This window comes from Cydia strobilella, chromosome 8 (assembly GCF_947568885.1).
Source record: "Cydia strobilella chromosome 8, ilCydStro3.1, whole genome shotgun sequence".
NCBI lineage: Eukaryota > Metazoa > Arthropoda > Insecta > Lepidoptera > Tortricidae > Cydia > Cydia strobilella.
The window spans coordinates 3,668,655-3,696,362 of NC_086048.1; the positions used below are offsets into that span (position 1 = coordinate 3,668,655).

General features: G+C 37.9%; 2 protein-coding genes across 2 annotated transcripts in view; one reads left to right on the forward strand and one right to left on the reverse strand.

Annotated features, from left to right (window-relative positions):
- The window catches only part of LOC134743454 (bone morphogenetic protein 1), a 477,569-nt gene that overhangs the window by 153,627 nt on the left and 296,234 nt on the right, over positions 1-27,708 (reverse strand). The gene's annotated exons all lie outside the window — the stretch shown is intronic.
- Positions 18,846-25,988, forward strand: LOC134743468 (methionine aminopeptidase 1). Its single transcript, XM_063676911.1, has 6 exons — positions 18,846-19,056; positions 19,128-19,398; positions 20,762-20,933; positions 22,065-22,359; positions 23,905-24,041; positions 24,707-25,988. Exons 1-6 carry the CDS (start codon positions 18,897-18,899, stop codon positions 24,815-24,817), a joined length of 1,146 nt encoding a protein of 381 aa, XP_063532981.1. The 5' UTR covers positions 18,846-18,896; the 3' UTR covers positions 24,818-25,988.

Here is a 27,708-nt window from a genome sequence, read left to right on the forward strand (position 1 = left end):
TTGGGCCTCGACGTCATCACTGTCTAAGTACGTTTCTATATACAAACAAACAAATTACAAACCTATATTACCATGCACGAATAAAACAAGAAGACTGGCAATGTCTATACAAAATCGTATTCTTCCAATATTCAACCAGATGGCATCACTAACGCATAGGCATATTAAAATTTAATAAAAGGATAGGTACGACATTTCTTCAAGCAAAGAACGTCACTTTTGACACTGACATTGATCCATATCTAATCGATCTAATTCGTATCCTGTTAGGTATTAAAATTATAATACGCATGGCAGCAGGTCTAAATTCTGTCCATTTTGTACGGCGCTTCAAGTAAAATTGCGTTCATATTAAACATATTAATAACGGCGCAGTCTGCGCCGGTCCGTCACCGTCAACGCAAGCTCTTGATAACGCTCCTCGGTACGGAGTGAAACATGTCGAGCGTTTTTCGACTTAAAATACGTGAGTGACCCGTTATTAATATGTTTAATATGTCTGTCTCACGGAAGTTTTGTTATTAAAATTGTAGGTGGTGCTGAATATTGGAGGAACGTATTGACATTGTCCGTCTTTTTCTTTTATATTATTCTTCCATGATATCGCTGTGATTCCATACTAAAAGTTCGTCAGAACTAGTATTTAATCTGGGCTAAAAGCTAGATCCTAATGCGACTTCCATATCTGTCTAGAGTATACGTAACTAACTGTATGTGTTGGATAACCATTAGGTAGAGATTTCGTAGAAAAGCGGATCATAACGTAGGATGAAGTACTAATTTGACTCTGTTACTTCGCATTGATTGGGATACTAATAACTCGATTTAGGTATTTCGGTTTCAGGTTAGGTTAGAGTAGGTAGTAGTTAGAGACCCCCGCGGGTTGCTCACCTTGTCGTGGTGGAGGGGCTTAGTAACCGTGCCTTGGTCACCCACGGTATATTGTAGGAAGGTATCCCAATATACAATTACAATTTAGGAGGGAATTAAATCTTCTCGGGTCCGAGTTGTAGGGTTGGAGCCGGCGTAGCTTTATCGCTTTACTTGAAAATAGTTGTATTGTATAACTAGCCTTATGAACCGATTTTGTATGTACAACCAGCCTTAAAGTTTATAGTTTATGATGGGTCATTATTTTTTGTATGTAGGTATTTTTGCACTTTGTAGTTTTTCCTCAGTCACCTGACCATGAACGCTGTAAAGGGTTCGAAACGTCGAGATGTATTATAAATTCAATATACGCAATATAATCTGTTTTCATAGTTTTATTTCATGAGTAACTATCGCGGTAACCGAAGACAATATTATAAATAATAAATTAACTAATTAAAATCAGAACAACAATTTAAAAATATTAGAACATTATTGACATACAAATATTTTGAAATGGCTATATACATTTCAAAAATGCTGAATACCACTTTGACCTAACCACCTACATAGACTTAACTAAAACTAGCCCGATGCTACATAACATAAAATTACCCAGAGAGGATTTGCACAAACTATGTCATTCTTAACACTTACCCAGCACGAGTCAAAGGTACAAAGAAACCAGCATAAATGTACTCACAGTTGTTATGGATCTAGAGGTCACGTTACAATGGAGGATTATATGAGAACTCGATTTTGCGCTTGCACATGAACAAGACCAGTCGTGGACTACCACAAATAGACTAAACATTTAAAGACTGCGAAATCATTACATGTAGAAAAGGTCTTTAAATTGCGAAAAACTACCTACTTTTGTCTTTTTGTACGGAAGGGTAATTTTTCTATGAAGAAATCATGGACAAACATGAATAAGTATGCAACGGATTATTAAAATATTGATTAAACTTTCACGATTTTCTCACACATCAGGTTTAAAATGACCTCCCAAAAGCTTTATAGCTTAATTTTATTATACGCGTAGCGTAGCAGAAACCGCAACTAGCGGAGCGGACTGATGGCAAAGTTCACCGCTTCGGACAAAATTTGAACTTTCGAACTTTTGGAACACCGGGCCAATCACTATTAACCAACTGAGCTACCGAAGCTTAACAGAAACGTGCAATTTTCCATTCTTTCTTTTGTTTACACGCGTCTCGCCACTTGCACCATCCCACTAACCCGGGGTTAGATAAAGATAGTTTATTACTCAAGTAGGCATATTACAATGAGCGTATGAACGTCAAATAAAGCTACGCCGGCTCTAGCCCTACACCTCTGCCCCGAGAAGATTTAAATCCCCCCCTCAATTAGAAGAGGGTATCCCGATATGGGGCCGGTTAACCGGTTAAACCTGGAGTTACCATGGTTACCAGTACAATTTAACACTGGGTTTAACCGCCTAACCCAGCGTTAGTGGGATGGTGCAAGTGGCGCTTAGGGAGGCGCATAGCGACATCAAGATTTTTTATCTACTAGTAGGTATTGGTAATTGATATGGTAATTTCCTGGAGAGACAAAGTTTCAAACATTAAAGTTCTGAATATAATGAACAAAAAACTTGAACCTTTGACCACCGTAAAGACAAGGAAAACCTCATATTTTGGACATATCTATAGACATGACAAGTATAACATAATTTGTAACATCTTGGAAGGAAAAATCGACGGCAAAAGGAGCAGAGGAAGAAGAAAGCTAACCTGGATAGACAACATTAAAAGCTGGTCCAATATTAATTGAAATTGAAATTGAAATTGAAATATTTATTGCAGACCGTGGTCCATAGTGTGTTAGTATAGGTACAATTAATATTTACATGTAGGTAACATAGGTAATTAAATTATGGTTAGTTATTACATAGGACACAAAACAAAACAATTACAAAAAATAAACACACAACATAAAATTACATCCTAGACTGGGTAGGCGCTCTAACATGAAGCTCCATCCAGTGCTTCTGAAAAGGACAGTCTAGCCTAGTCTAGTCTAGTTAATGACACTGCCAGTTTGTCTAGACTGGCACAGGATAGAACCATGTTCCGTAAGATGGTCGCCGACATCCGCTGAGGATATGGCACAACAAAAAAAAAGGTATTGGTGGCTACGGTGTGTGACCTCGAGTCGTCTTATTATCTAGTAAGTGATCTATGCGGCTAGCTAATCGGAAGCCGTACGCCAAGCCGCGGCTCGTGCCAAGAGAATTATCATTTTTTGCGCTGCGCTAGTTTCTCTCAAGTCGCCATATTTCATTCACATGTTTGCAAAGGATTATACTAATTGGCTTTTGAACCGCAATTTTGTCCGCATAATATTATTATATTCCATTGGATTTTAACCCCAGCAATTCACTTCGTGGCTTGTTATCAGATTGAGCTATTTGCATCTTTTGCTCGACGCAACACACTTATAAGCGCATTTGATTAGATATTAATGGCACTGTTCCGAATAGGTATACTAAACTTAGTGTAGTAGATTTTAGTTTAATTACTGACTACATCAGTACCCACCAACCACCAATACCGTATGCTATACTACCAATCTGGCCCGTGAAAGAAGTCAAATCCATACAATCCTGACCGAAAAATTTTGGAAACCCATAAGGACTTGCTGCCGCCGCCGGGAGGAATGGTATTTCATTTTTCATTTGCCCAGCCGTGGGACAGAACACTCTCAATAATAATACTTACTCAGCCATCAAAATCGTGTTCCTAAAACCTTAATTTTTTCAGGGACCCACTACCAAGGAAATGTTTTAATCTCAAATACATTATACACCCAAAAAATTCTGACTAAAATAATAAATAGTGACATAGGCGTATTCTCCACCCCGACCGTATTAATGTACTTGTCAACGCTTCTATTTACGTCCCCTAATGACCCCCAATATGTATGTCCCCACAAAGCCGTCTTTAGGGATTAGTAGACCATATAAATTCTTTCAAAGATCCTTAATTGAATCATTAAATGAGGAGGGCTCGTGTTTCAATCAGGAAACCTTATGTGTATGGACATTGCAGGATGTTATTTCGGACTAGGATTAAAAGGAGGGGCAAATTAAATTTTGGGATGACAACTTACTCAGCCATTTTTACGCAAACACGTTTTTAGAGTTAAACCAAGATAAGTCTTGCCACGCAGTGCAAGTGTTTTTTTAAACGTCAAACTTCTATGAAATTATGACGTATAAATAACACTGGCACTGCGTGTGCTGTCAAAATCTTGGTTTAACTCTATCACAATATTTCATTTTAAATTTCGAATTTTGGAGTAAATTCTGAAGCAAACATTAATTGACGGTTCTAGTTAAGCTTCCAACTAGCCTACTCGTCACTAGCACATCATGCCTAAAATGAAAATGTAACGAAATAATCAGCAGAAAATATCGTTTATAGCATTAAATTTATAGCAGCATATAATACTCTGATTTAATGGAAAGGGCAGTATCTGCATACACAAGCGGAATAGGTATAGCTAATGCAAAACAAGGATATTTCAACCCTTTACGTATTCACCGTTTTTTTTATATGCTACACGGGTGACGGGATGTAGGTATGGTTTTTATTATTAAAAGCTTTTATTTAGTTTGCCCTGTTAGTGTGTAGTATGTATGTTAAGTAATCAGTGTGTTTATTGCGTTGTGTAAGTGTGGGTCAAATCTTGGAAAGTCATTTGAAAAGATGCCTATAAATTTGACTCACTTTCCGACTTCCGATTGAGCTGAAATTCTCTATAGGTACATATATGTAAATCCGATGACAATGCAATGCAATGCTGATCTAATGATGGAGACAGGAGGTGGCCATGAGAATTCTGTGATAAAACAACGCAAACAAATTGTGTTTGGAGTTGTTAGAATTGTCTCGATGAGTATTAGTTGCCTGTGGAAAGAAAAGTACAGTCAGCGAAAAAAGCTTGCACCAAAAACGATATTTTTGCCAAAAACATATATAAGTACATTTCCAATGTGTTTTTGGTTTACCACATAAGCTCATGGTCGAAAGGGGGCCAAGCTAAAATGGGACTGGGCTCGTCACTGCCGAATGCCGAATGAGTTGTGGGGCAAAATCGCCACCGAGTGGGAGCCCGAAAGCTCAAATGATCAAATGCGGGCAGACCCCGCGGGCGATGGCGGGATAAACTAGACTCCTTTTTGAAGGAGTGGCCGGACACAGCATTGCGCATTGGAAAGATATCTGTGGAGAAATTGGGGAGAGGCCTTTGCCCAGCAGTAGGTCACGTAAGGCTCCAAATAATAATAATAATTGCTACCGAGAAGGACAAGTCCAGTAAGTACCTAGACTTGGCTCACGAGATAACCGCCATGTGGGATGTTGATTCGACGATCATTGTCCCGATAGTCGTTTCAGCGAACGGTCTCATAGCGAAGAGTCTCGACCAACACCTTGAGAGACTATCGCTAGGTGGTTGGATCAAGGGTCAGATGCAGAAGGCGGTGATCTTGGACACGGCGCGGATAGTCCGCCGGTTCCTCTCTCTGCGGCCCTGACCACCGGCAGCTTGGGCCCTGCCCCGCTGCCGGCGGCACCCTAGGTTAGGTTTTTTATAATGTGTTTATATAATTTTGTAATGTTTTGTAAGTGTTTTTATATTTTACTTTTATACTCAAATTGTAAAAAGCCTAGCCTAAGACTAAAAATAAATAAAGGAATAATTGCTACTACCGTTCAGTAGCCAATAGCAATAGCAATTAATTAGTATAGCAATTTTTGTATGTATCGACTTATCTCAATAAGTGAAATGTAATATTTCTTTTGAGACAAATAAAATACTATCTGTAACCTGAAAATTGGTTACGCAAACCTAAAGAATTCAAAAATATTTATGGATTTGGTCCTCATTGTATTCATTAAAAACCGCCATGCAAATATCATGAAAATCAAGCACGGCTTCCTGAACCAATTCCCCGTTACAAAGTGATGACGAGACCGATCTTACAGATTACATTTTAATACTCCTTTAAATTGGTTTTGTGGGCGGAAGGTTCAGTTGAAAATAAAAACTCGAGTTGAGGCCTATTCGAAATTTTTTTTTTGACTAGATTAGTCATTGAAATGCATATGATACACGTTTGTATATACGATTTATTCGCGCACTGTAAGTCATTGTCATCGTTAGTATTCTAGGAGGATATAACCAAACGGAGCCGCCACGTCTGTAATTTGCTGTACAAAAAGTCTGCCAATTTTTGCGGGGGAGGGGAACGTCAAATGTATACGTAACGTCAAAATAGCCATGTCAGATAAACGTCAGTCCATACATTGTGTATGACCATTGGCCGACTATTTTCGACAGAGGGGAATTCCTGTTAATGGCTACTTCGTTTGGTTATATCCTCCTAGTTAGTATCATATCAATAATAAAATCAAGTTGTGTTTGTATACTTCAAATAGGCCTCCTCGTTTCGCTTCTTTAGGTAATAAATAGATTTGAGTAATCTAGGCCTTTGCTTTTAATACTTTATTTATTTTGTCTGCTGTTTTTAATATGGAACCATTGGGATAATTAAATACTAGAACGAAATGTGGGATTTATAAAAACGTTGCTTTTTAGCGAAATTTGCTTTGTTTATAAACGGATACGATACGGTTCGGACTAATTAAATTAGTTTACCAAATAATAATTAGCTCTATTGCTAAAGACAAACAAAGTCTTCTCAATAAGTGAAATGTAATATTTCTTTTGAGACAAATAAAATACTATTTTTAACCTGAATACGCTTAAAAACCCTCAGCGGTCGATACAATTTTAGACATAGTTAGAGTTTTCTGCTCACATTCAAACAATTTTTTTTTTTAATACGTTCGTTACTATCACGGTAACCTAAGAGGACATAATATGTAATTCTATGGATGTAATTAATCCGAAATTAAAGGTTTTTAATTTATTTTTTAATTTAATTAACTTAGCGTACTGTTACGAATATACTCGTACCAAATTATTCAACCTACAAAACCCCACACAGAAAGCCTAAAAATTCTAAAAATAGATCATTCATCTTTAAGCACTCCAACAAAAAAAACTGTTTTAATTATATCGTAAAACCTACTCAGCAACTTAAACTTCGTAATATAAACAAACTCACCGTCAGTTTCAGGAAAGGCGGGTAACTTAGATCGCGAGGCGGCTGGCGCTGGGCGGGCGGAAAACGCGTGCGGCGCCGTCCGCGTCCGAGACACTCTGGCGTTGTCCGCCCGCCCTGTGCGCTAATACGCCAACCGACGAAGCCTGTCTCGTAACAAAGTATAGCTATAAGTATTTTTTGGATAGCTTGGGTATGGAGACAGCTGGTACATCTAAATACATTTTTTTATAGTAGGGTCATCGCGCTAGTTTTCATCCAGCTCTAGTTTTCGTCCACTTGACGAAATTTGAATATAAACCTACATTGCTGCACAAATTTGGACTCGATGGAATGAAATTTCGCAAGTAGCAAATAAAAAATAAAATAATTAAATATTATCCTAGCCCAACAATGAGTTTTGGATGTGGGTTCATCAGTCTCTATCAGGGTTTGGAACCGGTTTTTTTTAAACCCGAAATAACCCAATATTTTTATTAATTTATACTCTTCACGTATGACTGAATTGAATCATGTATTTAGGTAACAACTTCGTATTATTAGATTGTCGAACGTAAACGAACAACTCGCGAACGCGAAGCGAAGCGGCGCGGCGGGCCCACGGCGTTCGCGTTCGCAACGAGGTCACCCACTTACGTAGGACACTTCTTTAGGTATCAAAGGATTGATTCACCCCGCGTCGCATAGCTTCGCTTCGCGTTCGCGTGTTGTTCGCCTACGTAGTACGCTGCGTAATAAACCAAAGAACGAAAATGAACGTAATACTTAATACCGGTATTTTTTGTATAAAGGAAGAACTGTAATTAATTACTATGTACAGTCGCCATCAGATATATCGGAGCAGCTAAGGCGCTCACAAATATCTGAACACGCCTCTATTGTCTGGGCGTTAGAGTGCGTGTTCAGATATTGTGAACACCTTGGGCGCCCCGATATATCTGATGGCAACTGTACAGTGTATGGTAATATTTTTTTAACAAAAAAATACTACCTATTCTATAATTATCCTTAATAATAACAAAAATCATCTCAAACAACCTCTTACAAATTACTCTATTACTACAAAAAAAACTATACAAACACAAACTTAAAACTATTTAACTAACCTAAGACCCGTTATGTGGCATGCCTGGTCCAAAAGTCCCCATCACACTCGCAGCGTTGCCGCGCTGTATGGCAATGGAGACTTGTTGGACAAGCCAAGACCCAGATCGGGGATCGTTCCCCCTCTCTCTCAGCCGCCGACCCAGTTATCTGAACAATTCGGACGCCTCGCTGCACCATGGTCCTTCTGTTTCGACAGCAACGGGCACAAAATCGTACGCCCCTGTAACCCGGAGTATTTGGCGTGCTTATTTTTGGCGGCAATTTCTGCCGCTAAACCTGCCGTTACCGTGTGTCTTAGATGGGACGCAGCAAATGTGCTAACACATGTTTCATCCTATAAAAGACACCGCCCGCTGGAGATTTAAATTGAGGCTTATTATTTTCACGTCATAAGGCTTCAGGCAAACCATTAAGTAAGTATGGAATTATTTTCCTAAGGGTTTTATCCCCGGTGTAGTTATTAATTCTATTAGGAACGGATAGATTGCCTGAAGAAGTCACAGCCTTTGTGCTTAATGTACATAAATATGATTAACTACAGGTGTTAAGGAATCCGTTGACTGGAGTATTTGCGCACATACCTCAGACTGTGGTTAAACCGCTGATGAAAAAGGGGTGTAATGAAAGACGGAAAGAGAACTGTTCACGGCAAAGAAACTAGATAAAAGGGTGGAATCTATTTTATTTTCGTTGATGACTTGCTGGGAAAAGGTTTTCTGTGTATTTTAAAGAATATAAAACCCCTAAAAGTACTCAAATCCTAGTACACTTGAGTTCATTTACTTTGAGTGGAAATGGGATTAAAATATTAGGACACGCTTGTCTTTTACATTGAAACGTTTTAATCAGATTTTCGGAGAATTGAGTCCTTAGGTATTTGTGGCCAAAACCCTAAATCCATACTATCCATACTAATATTATAAATGCGAAAGTGTGTCTGTCTGTCTGTTACCTCTTCACGCTACCAAAGCGCCGAACCGATTTAGGTGAAATTTGGTATAACTAGAGATAGTTTGAGTCCCGGGGAAGGACATAGGGTATAGTTTTTATTACAGAAATCATTATTTAAGGGGGTGAAAAGGGAGGTGGAAGTTTGTATGAGAAATCGATAAAAAGCAGATTGGATAAAATCAAACTATGAAAACGGATTATATCGCGTATATTGAATTTATAATACATCCCGACGTTTCGAACCCTTTACAGCGTTCGTGGTCAACGGGTGAGTAATATGTTTTGAAAAGATGTGTCCAGCCGAGTTTCTTGCCGGTCCCATATTAGGATACCCACCTACAATTTATCCAGAGGGTTTGCAAGTGCATTACCGACGTTTAAGATGGGAGTACGCTAGCTCTGTTTTTGAAGGTATATGCGTACGCAAATGTTATTTCATTCCGTAAGAAATTTACCTACATATTACAAGAACACTTGTTTGCGGTTTGTTTAGCATCAAAGACGCACGTGCTAGGGACTTAGGTATTGCTGTCAGTTGCGATCTATTTTGACTTCTCACATTTTCTCTTATTTTACCTTGATAACGTTGATACCTATAGGGACTGTGTGGCGTGACGAGACTTGATAAAATAAGGAAGGAAGGAAGCCTGAAAGTTGCACCTATAACAGAAATACTAAGATCAAATCAGTTGGTACGGGCACGTGATGCGGAGGGATGAAAGTCATGTGACGCGAAAGGTATTAGGAATGAATGTGGAGGGAGGTAAGAGAGGTAAGGAAAAGGTAGATGGATTGTGTGAGAGGTTATGAAAAGAAAGCACGTGAATAATGATTTGATGATATGACAAACTACAGGAGGTATGGAGGAAAAAGAGACGAGCGCCGACCCCAAGTGATGGGAAAAAGGGCAAGCGAATGATAGGGACACACTTATCCCTCCTCCTCTCTCTGTCTCCTTTTTCGGGTTAGTTAAAAAAAATTAGGTACCCTAATGAAGAGCCGGCTATAATCTTCAACTCGATCTAATATTTTTTTACCTCAAATACCTATTTGTTCTACGTGCAACCTCAAACTTTCTTAAAAGCTTATTATAGGTATACTCATACTAACACGTAAAGTCTCATAAAAAGCCAGACCGACTGAGAAAGAACCCGCTACTTAATTACCGTAAAATGTCTACGAGAAACAAAAGAAATCGTGAAGGATTAGTATTATTTATAGTCACAGTATAATCCCGACGTTTCCAAATATTCGTTCTGTAACTGTACTGACTTTTATTACTCAACAGTAAAACACTGTACGTGACTTATTAACCGACTTCAATTTCATAGAAGGAGGAGGTTCTGTATTCGGTTGTGGCTATTTTTTTTTTTTACTTTTATGTATGTTCACCGATTACTCCGAGACCCGTGGTCCGATTTGAGTAATTCTTTTTTATGCGTATTATTATAAACATTTTCTGTTAGCCGCTGTCAGTGGCGTAGCTAATAGGCGTGGGCGAATGGGGCCTTCGCCCACGGCCTCGCACTTAGGTAGGGGAGCATTGCTAAGACAACTTTTTTATTACCTTGGGAAAACACATTGAAAACCTCGCAGATGTGGTTTTCGCCCACGGCCAGATTGGACAATACTACGCCACTAGTTGCTGTCACCATCTTCCTGGCGTTGCCCCAGTATTATGCCACGACTTCTGAAAGCCTAGGGCTCGGCAACTACCCTAAGATTTGGCGTAGGTAGGTACTAGCTTTTACGAGAGTAACTGCCATTTGACCTTTCAACCCAGGGTGTAATGTAACCTAGGCCTTATTGGGAATAGTCCAGAATGTCCAGATGTTTTCCAAATGAGAAGCGACTGGTATTTATCAAACGATATTTCATATCGTACATATTATATGTTTCGAAAAGCAGTCGTCCCCTTTCCTTTACTTTTAAAATTATTAAAACCTTTGCCTAATTTTTGAAAAGTAAGAGTATCAAGTAAGAGTGCTCTTTCTGTAAATGAACGAAAACCATGCTGCCTGTATTTGATTGTTTTTGCTAACTCTCCTAACATTAAAAAAAAAGCCTTGTACGTCGTTTTGCCGTGTTTGAGCTAGCTGTTCGGGTGATTCGGGTCGCTTTTAAAACCGCCTCGCTCGTTTGTTAGTCCGCTAATTGTCGGGCTTACGTCTAAAGCCTGAAGGGCGATCAGATTAGCGCAGTTTATCGCTATGCTGCCGTGTTGGATGTGGATTCTTATTGACTGAACTACCGCAAAGCTTCACTAGACTTATATTGACCGAGATATAGACCGTGATTACCTTTTGTATTATTTGTGAGCTCCCGATATTTCGACGCAGTTACATGCATCATGTTCACGGGTGACTGAAGATAGCGGGTGGGTGTCAAAGTTGTGTAGACAGTGCTCTGTCTACCCTCATTCTTGCGCGTCAAACCATTCAAAACTCTAACGCAAAGCTTTTCCGTTACAGCTTGGGAAAAAAATCAAAAATTATTTCGTGTGTCTGTCCGACTGTCCGTCTGTTCTCTTCTACAGGTCGTATTCCTCAATCGATTCTTGTGTTTTTTTTTTAGCAGGTTCGACAATAGCCACTACTATCGCGAGACAAGAAAATCGTAATTTCGTTAAGTTACTCTGGTTTACTAAAGGCTAGTGCTGCACTCTGGTGGCAGAACATTGCAGTACCTAATATCCCCTATTGTTAGCATTTCAAAATGGAGCCACGGGGAAGATCTACAACTAACAGAGAGGCACTAAGTAGTTTAGTGACTCAGCAAACCCGATATCGTATGCGTCTGTTGGTACATTGCGGCATTTGATCGATCGGTTGAATTCGTTGAAGCTCTGCAGTTGATAATAGTTATATCGAAAGTGCATGCAATTATCGGTGCCTTTTGTAGAGCATATACTTATATTATACAGGGTGGCAAAAAAGTGCATTCCCATTGCCAGGGGGGTTTTGGGATTATACTGAGCAACTTTTACTATGGGACCAACCACGAAATCGCGAAAAAAAAAATTACCCACCCATAGAGAATGGACCAGCCAAAATGTATGGAACAGCCAATTTTTTTTCGCGATTTTGGGGTTGGTCTCATAGTAAAAGTTGCTCAGTATAATCACAAAGCCTCCATGGGAACGGGCAGGGGTCGGAAACCGTTATTTCGTCGCTGCGCGTACAAAAGTCGCCATGTGTTTTTAACCTACTTTACAGGAGACACAAAAAACTGTTTATTTCGATAATTATTGGACATAAATGAATCAATATTTTTGTGACAAAAGTATATGCACTTTAACATACATTAAGGAATTACATGAAAAAATATTTCAGTTTTAATAATATGAAAAAAATACTTTTTCATAAATATGTCACATAGCGAGTTTTGTTTGGGTCATAAATAACCTCTAAGTGTCTTACCATTACATGGTTAGATTTAATTGTTAAGGACCCTATACATTTTTTGTTCTTTATCGTCACATGGCTATTTAATAATATGATGTGAGCGTTCAATAAAACAGAAAAAAATGCTATGTAAGTCAATATAATTGAATTTTATTCGTGAATTAATAATCTACGTACTTTTTTATTATAACTATTACTTTATGATCGATTTGTTTCAGTCAATATTTTTGAACTAAATATGTTTACCTAGGTAACTCATTTAAATTGGTTTGATAATTATTTGCCAGCCCAATAAGTAATCAAATAATATACATATATACGAAGCAAGGAGAAAAACGATAAAAAACTATTTTTTCTAGTTTTGTAATCAAAATGTTGCCTTTAAAATCTTGAAATGTAAAAAGTCTCATCTCTTTAAGGACTCTCTTCTTCCTGCCCTTATCCCACGTTATGTGGGGTCGGCACAACAAGTTTTTCTCTTCCATTCTCCTCTATCTTTGGTCACCTCAGCACTCACTCCTTTCTTTCTCATATCCTCTTTCACACAATCCATCCATCGTTTTTTGGGTCTACCATCCGCTCTCCGTTCTCCGCGCTCAGCATTCATCCCTAACATTGTTTTGCCTATGTGACATTCATCTTTCCTCGTTACATGCCCATACCACGGCGCGAACCTATATACTACTCCTCATCTTCTCCGTTACCGGTGCTACTTTCAAACTTCCCCTTATATACTTATTCAACAGTCAAATATCAGATGACAGTCTTATAATGGACTGTCATTGGTTTTCTCCTGCATTGCTTTATTAAGTAGGTAATCACAGTGAAGTTAGGTTGTTTTCATGATTCAAGTTGTCAAAAAATGGGTGATAATTAGAGGCTCTGGTACTCGCCGATGCGCACAGGGAGAGGGTCAGGTGCAGGGCCCTAAATTAATTCCCTGCACCCGATGAACTGCCGAGGACGCGTCAACAAGGGCACGAACGGATGCAGCAAAGCTAGAAGGACAAGAAGGACTTTCGCTATGGATCTCATACCATAGAGGCACACTGCAGTCAAGAATGCAATCGTTGGGCCGTAGAGTGTCGCACCATGACGGCGGCTCTTGGATTAGGGAACGTTTCGCTGCGCAACGTATTAATGACTATGTTGGGCAGCGAAAGGAAATGGAACGCAGTTGCCTTCTTCTGCTACACCGTCATTTCAAGGAAGGAGGCCGCGGAAACGGAGCGTGAGAGTAGGAGCTGAAGACGCACACCCGAACCGGCGCAGACGGCGGTGAAGAAGATGGGCACAATTTGCTGTCCGCCTAAACCCCTAGCAGGGCCAGCGGGCTGTGGGGGTCCGCACTACACGGCGCTACACGATTGGCAGTGGGTCAAGCGTCAATGACTCTCCTTTCCAGCGGTGTGGGTACTCCGGAGTAAGATAAGCCAGGGCCGCTGGAAGGAGTAGAATCTCAGGCATCCCGCACCTCCTTGAAAACGGCCAGAAGGGTGAGCGCCGGAGTGGCTTTTAGTGGGTATATCTCCTTTTCTCCTCTTACTAGGAGAGGATGGTTGCAGGAGGGTGTCCCACATATCCAAATGTCTCCCCAAGCCGGAGGGCCTTTGTCAACAAAAAAAAAGATTATTAAGGAATTTCAAAAAGTTGAGTTTTAAATAATTTCCGAAATAAACCTGCAATCAATTAAAAGTCGGGCTTTTGAAAATATAGGCAAAAAATATTAAGGTCAACTCTTCTTCCTCGCGTTATCCAGGCATTTTGCCACGGTTCATGGGACCCTGGGGTCTCCTTGACAACAGAACTAATCCCTAGTTTTTACGAAAGCGACTGCCATCTGACCTTCCAACCCAGAGGGGAAACTAGGCCTTATTGGATTAGTCCGGTTTCCTCACTATGTTTTCCTTCACCGAAAAGCTCAAATGATATTTCTAAATATCAAATGATATTTCGTACACAAGTTCCGAAAAACTCATTGGTACGAGCGTGGGTTTGAACCCGCGACCTCCGGATTGAAAGTCGCACGCTCTTACAGCTAGGCCACTAGCGCTTCACATGAAATAATCATGTTTAGTAGGGACCTGTATACAACTTGAGGGTAGATAATAGTTTAATATACGGTAGACCCGATTGTTATAAGAAAATCCCGCTATGTATAGTAAAACGCACAGTCTAGAAACATAACATCGACTGCAACTAGTATAAAAATATAGCTATGTGCGAGAAACTACATATCGGGAGCAAGTGCATCTAATCATTTTTAAATAAACTTGTAGAAAATATCGCTATGTGTCAATCATCACATAGCGAGCACACGTCTGTAATTGCTGTTCAAATAAGCTAATGTAGTTATGTGATTTATTCCAGTTAGCGATTATAGGAAGAGCATTCATTGTATGGGCGTCACATACCTACATTTGATAAATCCTTAAATATTGAAATAAGCGCCACGCTGTTTTTGGAGCATATGCGTATAGAAATAAGGTTCAAAATGGCATCAAAACCGAAAAATCGTAAAAAATCACATAGCGACTTTTGTACGCGCAGCGACGATTTGCTCCATACAAAAATACCGGTATTATTACGTTCTTTTTCGTTCTTTTGTTTATAATTTCATTTTTAATGGGACGTTTTAATCATGCAAAATTGTTTCCTAAATACATGGTTCAGTCTTACTTAATGAGCATAAAAAAATTCAAAATATTGGGCTATTTCGGGGTTTTTAAAAAATACCGGTTCCGAGCCCTGGGAACGGGAATGCACTTATTTTTTGGCTACCGTGTATATTATTTTATTAGTGGGGTTGTAGTTTGTACTTTGTAGTGCTGCCGACTATATAACATGCAGCTTCATAGCTCCACAACTATAGTTGTGCCGTTCTCGAGAACGTTCTTCGTTTACTCCGTTTCTCGTGCGAGAACTTTCCCCATAAAACGGAGAACGTAACGTTCTCAAGAACGGCACAACTATACCCAGTAGTCCCACTACACATATATAGGTACCTACATACTAACTGTAACAGCCATTGAAAACCTGTTTGAATTTGGAATTTGTTGCGCGAGTTATCCAATGGGCTTGGACTTTCCCTTGGCTTTCCTGACTTAAGCGGGGTTTAGACTAGCAAGCACTTGCATGCAATTTAAATTACATTGCCGACTACTGAGGTGAACTGCATTCAAAAGTTTGATCAGATACCGCAATGTAATGAAAATTGCATGCAAGTTCTTGCTAGTCTAAACCTCGCTTTATGTTGGGATCCAGCACCTTATCCGGCACTTTACTAAACATTTTTGTAGACTTAGGTATCCGAAATACATAATCATATATCTCTCCTCTTCTCGATGACCGACAACGGGTTACCCTATACCTATATAATACTTTGTAATTATAATTTCTTTTTTTTGTACACCACAGTATGCAAAGGTACCAGCGAATTTCTAATGTGTTTACTGAAGCATATTTCAGGGTTAACGAGCTTTCTTGGACCTAATTCCATTGTACCTTCCAAGCGGTTAGCGTCCATATTTGGGGTCCATTAGCTACCCCTCATTACGGCAAATATTGCCCCAACATTGCCCTAATTTCGGCAGGTAGGACCCGCAGTACCCGCACTAAGTTCATTAAACTTGGGTATTGCCAAGTCACATTATAAGTTATTCCCGACTGCTTATAGTGTAGGTAAGTTAAGCTCTTTGAAGCATCTTGGAAATAAGGAAGTAAACTGAAAAAGAAATAGATAAATAGATAGACTTATAAAATAAACTAGCTTCTCCGCGCGACTGTCTACGTGGAATGATGATGATGATGGACAAAAAACCGGCCAAGTGCGAGTCGGACTCGCGCACGATGGGTTCCGTACCATTACGTAAAAAAACAGCAAAAAAATCACGTTTGTTGTATGGGAGCCCCATTTAAATATTTATATTATTCTGTTTTTAGTATTTGTTGTTATAGCGGCAACAGAAATACATCATCTGTGAAAATTTCAACTGTCTAGCTATCACGGTTCATGAGATACAGCCTGGTGACAGACGGACAGACGGACAGCGGAGTCTTAGTAATAGGGTCCCGTTTTTACCCTTTGGGTACGGAACCCTAAAAACTACCCTAATTTACTCTATGTTCTTACCCGGACCTCAAACTATTTCCATGACAAATTTCATCCAAATCGATTCAGCGGTTTGAACGTGAAAAGGTAACTGACATACAGCAGACAGAGTTATTAAAATGTTATTGAGGTTTATTTTACAAAGGATCTAGGTTCCACGTGCACTCCTTAAACGCCTGAAGTTTTTATACGAGCAATCATCTGTTTTATAGTTTGTCAAAGGACTGTCTCATTCAAACATAGACAGAATCATACTATCTTTGTCTTACACTAGTACTAGCACCCAAAAGAAAAGGATGAGTATAGTTTTTTGTTCTTATTTACCGACAATTTGGTTTTACCACAGATCATATAATTTTACCAACTATACGTCATTTGATTAACTACTATGAAATGAATTAGTTTTAGTTTTACCTTCAGAGGAAGCAAAACCTTGTTTCGCCTCGCACTCGCCAGCCCAGCCACATCACACATCACACCACCTCCCACTTCTTCAGCCCCCCATTACACAAACTTCGTGCAAACTTGACGATAAATAAATAAATAAAACAGGTGACGAAATTAACCCTACTTATTTTACTCTTTGCTCAGGAGCATCAACTGTTTTGCTTCTTAAACGTGAAACGCTCTACAAAATTAACAGAAAAGGCAAAATTTCTATATTTAACAACTTTTCATATTTTAAGTGTTGAATGCCTACAATGATAATGAGAGAAAGAGACCTTTGTGGCTACTGACATAAACGCTGCGGCTATCGAGAACGTAACTTATTTTCTATGCATCTCGCTCGTACTCGCAATACTCGCATATACTATTAGTCCGAGCGGGATGTATAGAAAGTTAATTACGTAGCGTATAGGTATGTTAGTTTTGACACTGGTACTCATGGTACGGGTACTTGACCCGAGCAAATACCTCGCAATCCTCGCATTCGTATGTCTTAACAGCAAGAAAGTAACTGGTCAATGGTAAACCTTATTGCATAAAAAATAAAGCTTATAAATGATTAGACTTGTTCGTCGACGATAGTCCGTTCAGTCGTTCCAGCCTTTGTATACAAACATCCGACACGACGCCGCCTCAAAGAACATAAACAGTTTAAATTTAGAATCTGCTTGCAATAGACGTGCAATAGACACAGTTTTTTTTATAAACTGAATTCACCCTTTGTCACTGCAATTTTCAAATTTGTTGTCAATTTTGTATTGCATGTTTTGGTTTTGAATTGTGGTTTTATTGCTGTGTTTTTGTGTTGTGAAATGGACGAATTGGTCGGTGCTTGGGATTCTACGTATACCGCCACAAAGAACGCTTTAGTTCGATCTTGGGATATACCAGGCGGTTGGCTGAACAGTATCAGAAAATCCATATTTTACGGTAATAATATATCTAAGGAAAAGTGTTGAGAAAACTGGTATATACTTATAGGTAGTTCAGAAAAAATAATATAAGTACTTACGAATTCCTATTAAGCATGACAAATCCTACATCATCTTTCACTAGCTAACTATAATCTATAGGTATATTATTGTGCACAATTATACTGTTATGTTACAAAAATACCACCATCTTGTAAATATCTATATACTTAGTAAATTACTATTTTAGAATGATGTGCAACGGGCTAAGCTGTCTTTGATGGGACTATAGAGAGTTTAGGAAACCATAGCAAACTACCCACTAAAGATTCTGCTAGGGGTTTTCTTTACGGTTCCGTCGGTTCCTGCTCCTGCTAACTTTACTATCAAATTGTCAGTAAATAAGAACAAAAAATTATACTCATCCTTTTCTTTTGGGTGCTAGTACTAGTGTAAGACAAAGATAGTATGATTCTCTCTGTCTATGTTTGAAATGAGACAGTTCTTTGACAAACTATAGGCTAATTTACTCACTTGCTGAGCTAATAGCAGCTTAATTTCCAGTTCAATAAGAAGAAAATTAATCATGCTTAGCTTACTGCGGAATTCTAATACGGAGCATCCGGTCCTCTACATAAATTGGTTTCCTTCTTCACCAGGTACAATTAACAATCTGGTAAATTTTCAAAGGAAAAATGTAGATTGAATAAAATTTGAAACAATGCTGACATTTTGTAATGTTGTTTGTTAAATAAATGTTTTTAAATTTACGAATGCATCCAAACAGTTTTTTCTACTGGCAGCATCATAGGTTTGTTGACGTTTTAAGTTCTTAAGTTGTTGCACTTGACTGTCGCCTGTCACCTGGCAGCAGTGACAGTAAATAAAATATATGATTCCGTCGAGTCCGTCATTGGAATTAAAAGAATAAAAAAATGGCCGCGTTTGGTATGTGCGAAACACCCGGTTGCAAATCTATTGCACAATTACAATGCCCGACGTGTATTAAACTTGGTATACAGGGTTCATTCTTCTGCAATCAGGATTGTTTCAAGAAATCGTGGAAAACGCACAAAGTTATCCATTCGTTGGCGAGTAAGTTGAAATTTTGAGGTTATGTTACGGTGTTAGGTTACGTTGTTTAGTTTGTGACTAATTTGTTTTAGAGGGCGAGTCGACAGATGGCTCGAAGGTTGAGTACAATCCTTGGCCTTCATACAATTTCTCGGGGAAGTTGAGGCCGCACCCGCCGGGGCCGAAGCGGACGGTACCGCCGCATATAGGTCGCCCTGACTACGCTGACCACCCGACCGGTTTCCCCGCGTCTGAGAACGCCGCGAAAGGCTCTGGACAAATTAAAGTGCTAGACGATGAGGAGATCGAGAGTATGCGCGTCGCCTGCCGCTTGGGAAGGGAAGTGTTGGATGAAGCTGGAAAGTAAGACATGTTATTGTTGTGAATTTAGCTCTGATCCTTGATTGCCTGCCTCCCATACGGTACTTGACTGCTAGTCAATTCAGTTTCTTTTTTTGAATTTATATAAAACCGAACTACAGAACAGTGATCTTATGATCAAGTCGCCTACTTTTTCTAGTTCTATTCAATTTATTAAATATAAATTGTATCAAAAAATAGTTGCTGTCTACGTTTTTCTAATAATTTTCTGGTGCTTTATTATTATTATTATTATTATTTTTTATTTATCCAAAAACAATCTTAAAATACTATGTACAAATATTGGAAACAGCGAACGAAAACCGCGTACGGTTTATCTGCCGCCATTGTCGCTCGTTTACATTCCGGTTAGGTATCTATCTAAAATCTCTATTTATCTAAAATTTGGTATTGGTATGGTGGCTTTGGGGATTTGGGGCTCTAGGCAACATCCCTATTGTTTTGTGTTTTCCTCTGATATGACATGGTAAGCACTATCTGTATCTAACTGCAGTAATGGAGTAAAAGCGGAATCACTTTTGGTTTCATGTCAGAAAAGGTTATTTCATGTAAAGAATTGACTTTTATACACAAAACTCCCAGCATTTTTAAATATGATACCTCCAATGGGGTTGGCAACTGTCGAAGGTTTGCAGAAATGGCGCCATCATAGCTTGCCCCCTTTTCTATGAGATTTGGTATAAAGGGCTGGCATCCAGGGCATTTAAAGAACAAAAATTTGACACAATTCTAGGGATTGACAGGGCAAGCTACGCTGGCGCCATCTGCTAATTATTTCGACCGGCCAACCCCAGTGGTTTATTAATGATACAGGACTGTAAAACCACCCAACTATATAAGTCCAAAGCCTCTCAACTGTCATCCAGAACTAACTGGAATATTCATTCATGTGTGAATTACTGTGAATGTTATTTGAATGTTGCAGTTTTGGGGCAACATATTTTCATAAAAGCAAGAAATTACTTGCACCTAAAACAACAACACAACACCTACAAGATTGGTATGAATTCTTAATTACGTGTTGAACTTTTATGGACCACAATTATTCTAATACTGGACGTTAGTAAAGTTGGGGGTTTTATTTATCTATTTAAACTTTATTGCTCAAAATATATACAACAATGTACAAATGACGGACTTATTGCCAAATGGCATTCTCTACCAGTCAATCTATGGGCCAAACAGATACCTACAATTGGTGCAGAGAGAAATATATTGAGTGAAATTAAACGAAAGCAAACTATACTTATAAACTAAATAAATAAATAGTATATATATAAACATCCACATATTATGGTATAACACACTGTTTAATTGCTTCTATTAACTATAACTGAATTTCCAGAGCTTGTGCAGTTGGTGTGACGACGGATGAAATTGACCGTGTAGTCCATGAGGCCTGCATTGAGAGAGAATGCTATCCGAGCCCACTCAACTACCACAACTTCCCTAACAGCTGCTGCACTTCTGTTAATGAGGTTATCTGCCATGGGATACCAGATACCCGTCCGTTGGAGGTAGGTTTGATTATGCTTCTTTTTCTCTACTGGCAGGCTGTTGATTATTTCTACTTATTCAGATGTGTAGAGCTAAAACCGTATAGTTATATTTTTGGATAAATCAAATATTTATCTAAGTGTAAGTAATTATATTACTTGAAAATAGTTGTATTGTATAATTAGCCTTGTTGACCACGAATGCTGTAAAGGGTTCGAAACGTCGGGATGTATTAAATTAGTTTTCATAGTTTCATTTCATGAGTAACTATCGCGGTAACCGAATACAATATTAATTATTTCTTGTTCTAAAATGTTTGCTGTTAATGGTTGCATTATTTAGATGTTACTTAACCCTTAGTTTTGATAAAATTTATCTCCCTACAATTTTATTTAGTTTATCCCAGGTGCTCGGTCTTTCAAACTGTAATTGTGGCTATTCGCCCAAAAAAAACTGTCATTAGATGTGTTCCTAAACCATTTAAATACATGAAATAAAACTATGAAAACGGATTATATCGCGTATATTGAATTTATAATACATCCCGACGTTTCGAACTCTTTACAGCGTTCGTGGTCAACGGGTGACTGAGGAAAAAATTACAAAATGCAAAAATACCCACATACTAAAATAATGAACAATCATAGACTACAAACTTTAAGGCTGGTTGTACATGCAAAATCGGTTCATAAGGCTAGTTATACACTATACACTATAATTATTTTGAACCGATTTTGCATGTACAACCAGCCTTAAAGTTTGTAGTCTATGATTGTTCATTATTTTAGTATGTGGGTATTTTGCATTTTGTAATTTTTCCTCAGTCACCCGTTGACCACGAACGCTGTAAAGAGTTCGAAACGTCGGGATGTATTATAAATTCAATATACGCGATATAATCCGTTTTCATAGTTTTATTTCATGAGTAACTATCGCGGTAACCGAAGACAATATCATTTAAATACATTTATGTTTTTTTGAGATTCCTGAGTCATGATTTCTACTGCTAATGACACTCCTTCTCAAGATTCAAACATACTTTATTTATTTAGGCTTAGCAACAATCACTTATGAAGTCTCAAAACTTTGCCAACCTCTGTCCTATGTCATATCATTGTCAGAATTTAATTTTGTGCCTTAAAATATTTCAGGATGGTGATGTCTGCAATGTTGATGTAACAGTCTACCACCGAGGCTTCCACGGAGACCTCAACGAGTCTTTCTTTGTAGGCAATGTGCCCGAATCAACTCAGAAACTGGTCCAGGTGACCTATGAGTGCCTGATGAAAGCCATAGACATTGTGAAGCCCGGCGAGAAGTACCGTGAGATCGGGAATGTTATACAGAAGCATGCACAGGCCAACGGGTTCAGTGTAGTTAGGAGTTACTGCGGACATGGAATACATAGGCTGTTCCATACTGCTCCTAATGTTCCACATTATGCCAGTAAGTTTTTTTTTATACTTACGTGTTTACTTGTAAAGCTTATAAAGTCTACTTGAAATATTGAACAGTATAGGCCAATTTCAAAATTATGCCAATTTAACAAAATTTTCGAAAAGATAGTCACAAATCAACTCTCCCAAGTAGTCAAAAATCACATTAGCCTTAATCAACACGGTTTCTACAAAGGTCGTTCAGTAGATACTAACCTATTGACTTTCACTAATGATATATTAGTAGCGATGGATGGAGGCGCATGTGTAGAGGCCGTGTATACAGATTTTGCCAAGGCTTTTGACAAAATATGCCACAATACACTTTTACTCAAGCTTTGGCACCTTGGAATACACGGAGACTTATTCCGCTGGATAAAGTCATATATAGAGAATCGGAGCCAATGTGTTGTTCTAGCAGGTTACGCCTCTCAATGGAAGTCTATTAGATAGATTAAATATATTAAAAACTCGAAAGTGCTGCTCTACGCAGATGATACAAAAATTTATAAGATTATCAATTCTGTTGAAGATTATTATTTGCTCCAAGATGATTTGAAAAATTTTGAGACATTTTGTACTAAAAATAATTTATTTTTAAACTTGAATAAATGTTGTGTCATCAGTTTTTCTAAGAAAAAACATAATGTTAACTATAATTTCACATTAGGCAACAATAATCTGAGTAGAGTAACACAAATCCGCGATCTTGGAGTTATTATGGACTCAAAACTAACGTTTATACCTCATTTAGAAAATGAAAAACTTAATAATTTGGATTTGTTTAACTGTTCCATTAATTCATTAAAATGTGTTTTTCGGTAGTTAATTAATTATGTAAATTTTTCTTATGTATACTTATGTCACTTTCCGGAAATCATGTCATTACTTATTAATTCCTACATTACTTATTAACTTTATTACCTGTACCTACTCATGGGTCGATTCACGAGAATCGGCGAGGATTTTCTTTTAGATATAATTTACAGTTTCAGTACAAATCTTCCGCCGGCTCTCGCGAGTTTTACCTATACCTACCTTCAAACTATTACTACCTAGTACCTACCTACTTTATGTTTTTGTTGTTTTATAGACTGCAATTTATATACAATAATGAAACTCCAGGTCTTAATTTAAGAAATATTTGTAAACTTTTTTGTAAACGACTGTTTGTTTCTTAAATAAAATAAAATAAAAAATTTAAATTCAAAATATATCATTATAAAAACAATTATTGTTAGGTACATGCTAGATTTCCACAATGTTTGTTGAATGTTGATCACTATAGAAATAAATATAAAAAAAATCCTATAATTAATCTATCAAATATAGGAATTTTTTTGGCCATTTTAATACTAAGAACCGCTAGACGTGTTATTAGTTGTCGATCGTCACGAACTTTTATGCAATCATATATAAGTTCGTACATGGCAAATGGTTGGTTAAATGTTAAAATATGTGATATCATTCCTAGGGTTTCTGAATAACTATGACAACTTATTGTCCCTGAATTACACTGTACCTTATTCTTTACTGATTACTTCTAATCTTCCAGAAAACAAAGCAGTAGGTGTGATGAAGCCAGGACACTGCTTCACAATCGAGCCAATGATCAACGAGGGCAGCTGGCGCGACGAGCAGTGGCCGGACCACTGGACTGCTGTCACCGCTGACGGTTCTCGCTCCGCTCAGGTATTCCACCGATGGCTAGGCATTTACTGCACTTCTGAAACTTGTAACGGTAGATGTCGCTGGGCAGGCGCCTTAGGAAGGTTAGAAATATTCGCTGTCATTAGGTAAGTCTCGGTAGCTCAGTTGGCAGAGTGATGTGTTACTAGTATTCTAGAGTCGACAGTTCGAGTCTCGCCCAAGATAGTGAGTTTTCTCCTAATAATCTCTAAGCAAGACTGATAATCTTCAAAAGTTGTTTATATACATTGTAAAAAAATGTTTATGAATGTTTTAAAACACAGAAGAAAGGATTTTTTTGATCTTGTTATTAACGCAACTTTTATTTCATGAGCAATAACATATAACTTGTCACACATTCCACATATAGATTTTAACCATTATCAAATGTTAAAAACTAAAACAAACACGTACACATAAAACTAAAGAAAAACACTAAAACTAACTAGAAAATACACATTATCTATACTAAACATAAACCCCATTCCGACCCCCACCCTGTCCAAACGTGCCAAATATACTTAGCAATATCATATAGCAAGCGATATTTGTTGGACAAAGTAGGAGCCTGAACGGGGATCGCAACCTCTAACGCAACTATAGCTTCAAAATGTAGTATTACATTAAAAACATTTAATCCTCCTTTATCCTATTATTTTGTTTTCCAGTTTGAACAAACCCTGCTAGTAACAGAGACCGGGTGCGACATCCTCACCGCGCGCGGCACCGGCCGACCCTGGTTCATGGATCAGCTGGAGAAACTCAACGCTAACTCTTAGTCTAACCGCAAGCCAACAGTTCTCAAAGTCAGTATGTCAGCACATTCGATTTTGGACCGTAATACCATGTGTTTAAGGTGTTTTTGTTTTAAATACAATCAAGCAAAGCAAAAGGCCCATTTACATGGTGCGAATTTCTCGCCTCGACCATGCGATTATCGTAGCACGAGAATAAATATGACATAATGTAAACTATACGTACGATATCGTACAAGTAGGGGCGATAATCTCCTCGCCTCTGACGATTGGATGTCTCCGTGTAAACAAAACTTAAATGCGAGAATCGTATTTCGAGTTTATTTATATGCTTCAGTCGTCATCATGAGTGCATTGCAAGAGGCTGTTCTGATTGTGTCGGTACTTTATACGTTTTAAATTATACTTTTACATTTTAAATGTTTTATTAATCGCCAATACGCACAACAAAATTTTTCTTTGGAGGTACTTGAATGCTGCTAACTATTTCCCGCAAACTTTTTTTTCTTAAGGGCAACGTCACGCCATTTCCAATATTAAAATAAATGCAACTTAAATTATATTAAAATCATTACATTAATTTGTTTTTGATAAAAAAAAAACAATTTTTGACAGAAGATATTATCGCTGACTGTACTTTTCTTTTAACAGACAACTAATAAAAGCTTGTAAAAATAATGTGAGAAATAAGAAATATTATTACGAATATTTACAGTATACGTATACCTAGTGGTAAATGATTAGCAACTAATCACGTAAGTTGACTGGCAAAACTCGTATGAAAATCGGTTCGGACCGATTCGTGCGATACTCGCACGTACGTGAAAAAATGTCATACGAGAACGAGTTTAGACTAGTCGAGAAATCGTAAGCAAATATCTCCATAGAATGCGGCTCCTCGTGTAAACTATTTCGCCTGGCGATAATCTCCGTGCGAGTTTCGAATGACATAATCGTAGGCGAGTTTATATTTCTCGCATGAATGTAAACATATTTATACGATACTCGCCTGGCGATTATTGCATACGATAATGTTATACGATTTCTCGCCCCAAAACGTGCGAAAAAATCGCACCATGTAAATGGGCCTGGGGTCTGAGTTATGACATAAAAAATTAATGTATAATTTTAATTATTTTTTGGAGAGTGTCGTAATTATATTGTAGACAGTTTTCATATTAGGTAGATTTTATAATATTTATTACCTAAACATTATTACAAAAGGGGCCCACTGATTATCAGTCCGCCGATATCGTCCGGCGGACTGATAATCAGTGGGCCCCTTTAAACAGATATTGGTTTACAAAACCGCGCAATGTATTAAGAGTCCGTCTAAGCTAACTTTGCAGCGAATTTAATAGAACAAGGAGAGTGTCATTATAAACTCATATTTTTATAGAAATTTGACATTCATTATGACATTGCCACACTTTATCATTGATAATGCCATGCAGAGTTAGCTTGGTCCGAATTTACTGAAATCAATAGTAGTAGATAACCCATATTACAATAAAAATAGTTTTTTACTATTATAAATATTTGTTTGTTTGTTATACTTGAAAAGGCTCGAAACAGACATAATAGGGTATTTGACTGTATTTAAAATAAATTATTTTACACCATGCATGAAATAAAGCACCAGAAGATTAATAGAGAAACGCAGACAGCAGTTATTTTTAGACACAATTTCTATTTTAAAACCCGTATAAAACTTTAAAGAGTAGGTAATTTGATTGTGACGTCACATGCTAGTTTTTCATATAAATTCCATAGTGGCAAAATCGTTTTGACAGTTTGAAAAAGAAACTGATTTGACTAGTAGTTTAATACCCTTTAGTAATTATACAATAATGTACTTTTTTGTCCTGATACTCCTGATGCCGAGTTGGTACGTGGTTATTATTTATCTAACTTTTATCGTATCACCGCACGTCGCTCTGAAGTGTAAGCAAGATAGTGCTATGTACTCGTACGTGTAAAGCGATGACCCTCACACCGAAGACCGCTTTAGGTACACACATGTGAAAGGTGACCCACTTAATGAATGGTTTTAATTTCCTAAAAGTTGGCAATATTCTCACAGACGTTTGGAAAATGTAACGGAAATTTCCATTTTGCATACTCCGAAACTCTGGAGATTCGCAAATAGTTATTTATCATACAAGTGCGGAAAAGAGGAAATTCGAAACGAGTGGCGATAAATTAAAACACGACCGCAGGGAGTGTTTTAAATCGACACGAGTTGCGAATTACCTATTCGCACGTGTATCGTACAACGTTTTGCAGTACATATGGCCCTTTAAACTTTCGACATATGCACGAAAAGTGCTCTTTTACGCACTGGTGCGAGAAAGTAGCACCATATGTACTGTAAAATTATAAAAACTTCAACGGCACATCAGTAAGCCGTAGGTGAACAAATCCTCTACGGACTGGGATATTTTTGTATAAATCATTTGATCAATATTCATCATTACCTTTTGATATAATTTAGTAAACAGCTAAAGTAGATGGCGTTGTACGGCCCTATCCACATGCTTTGCGGTAGGTAATCAGTTACCTATTATTATTAAACGTATTATCAAACGTCAACGTAATTAACATAGTTACCGTAAAATTTATGGTGTACAGCGCCATCTACGCCAGCTGTCATGTTCAAAGCAAGATTTAATGAGCCCTGGAGGGAAAGTGCCTTCAATTAAAACCTTAAGTTAGCTCATTTTACTTAAAGGAAAATTTCTTTTATTTTTAAAAATAAACAAAACTGCATTAACATATTTTTTTTCAAATTAGCTTGTATTGCCTGTAAATCGAACAGACTAAAAAAAAACTATTTTATTCCACTATTTAATTCAGTTCATGTTAATGTTAAAATTTCTCCAAGAAACATTAGGTTTTACACTCGTCTGTAGTAC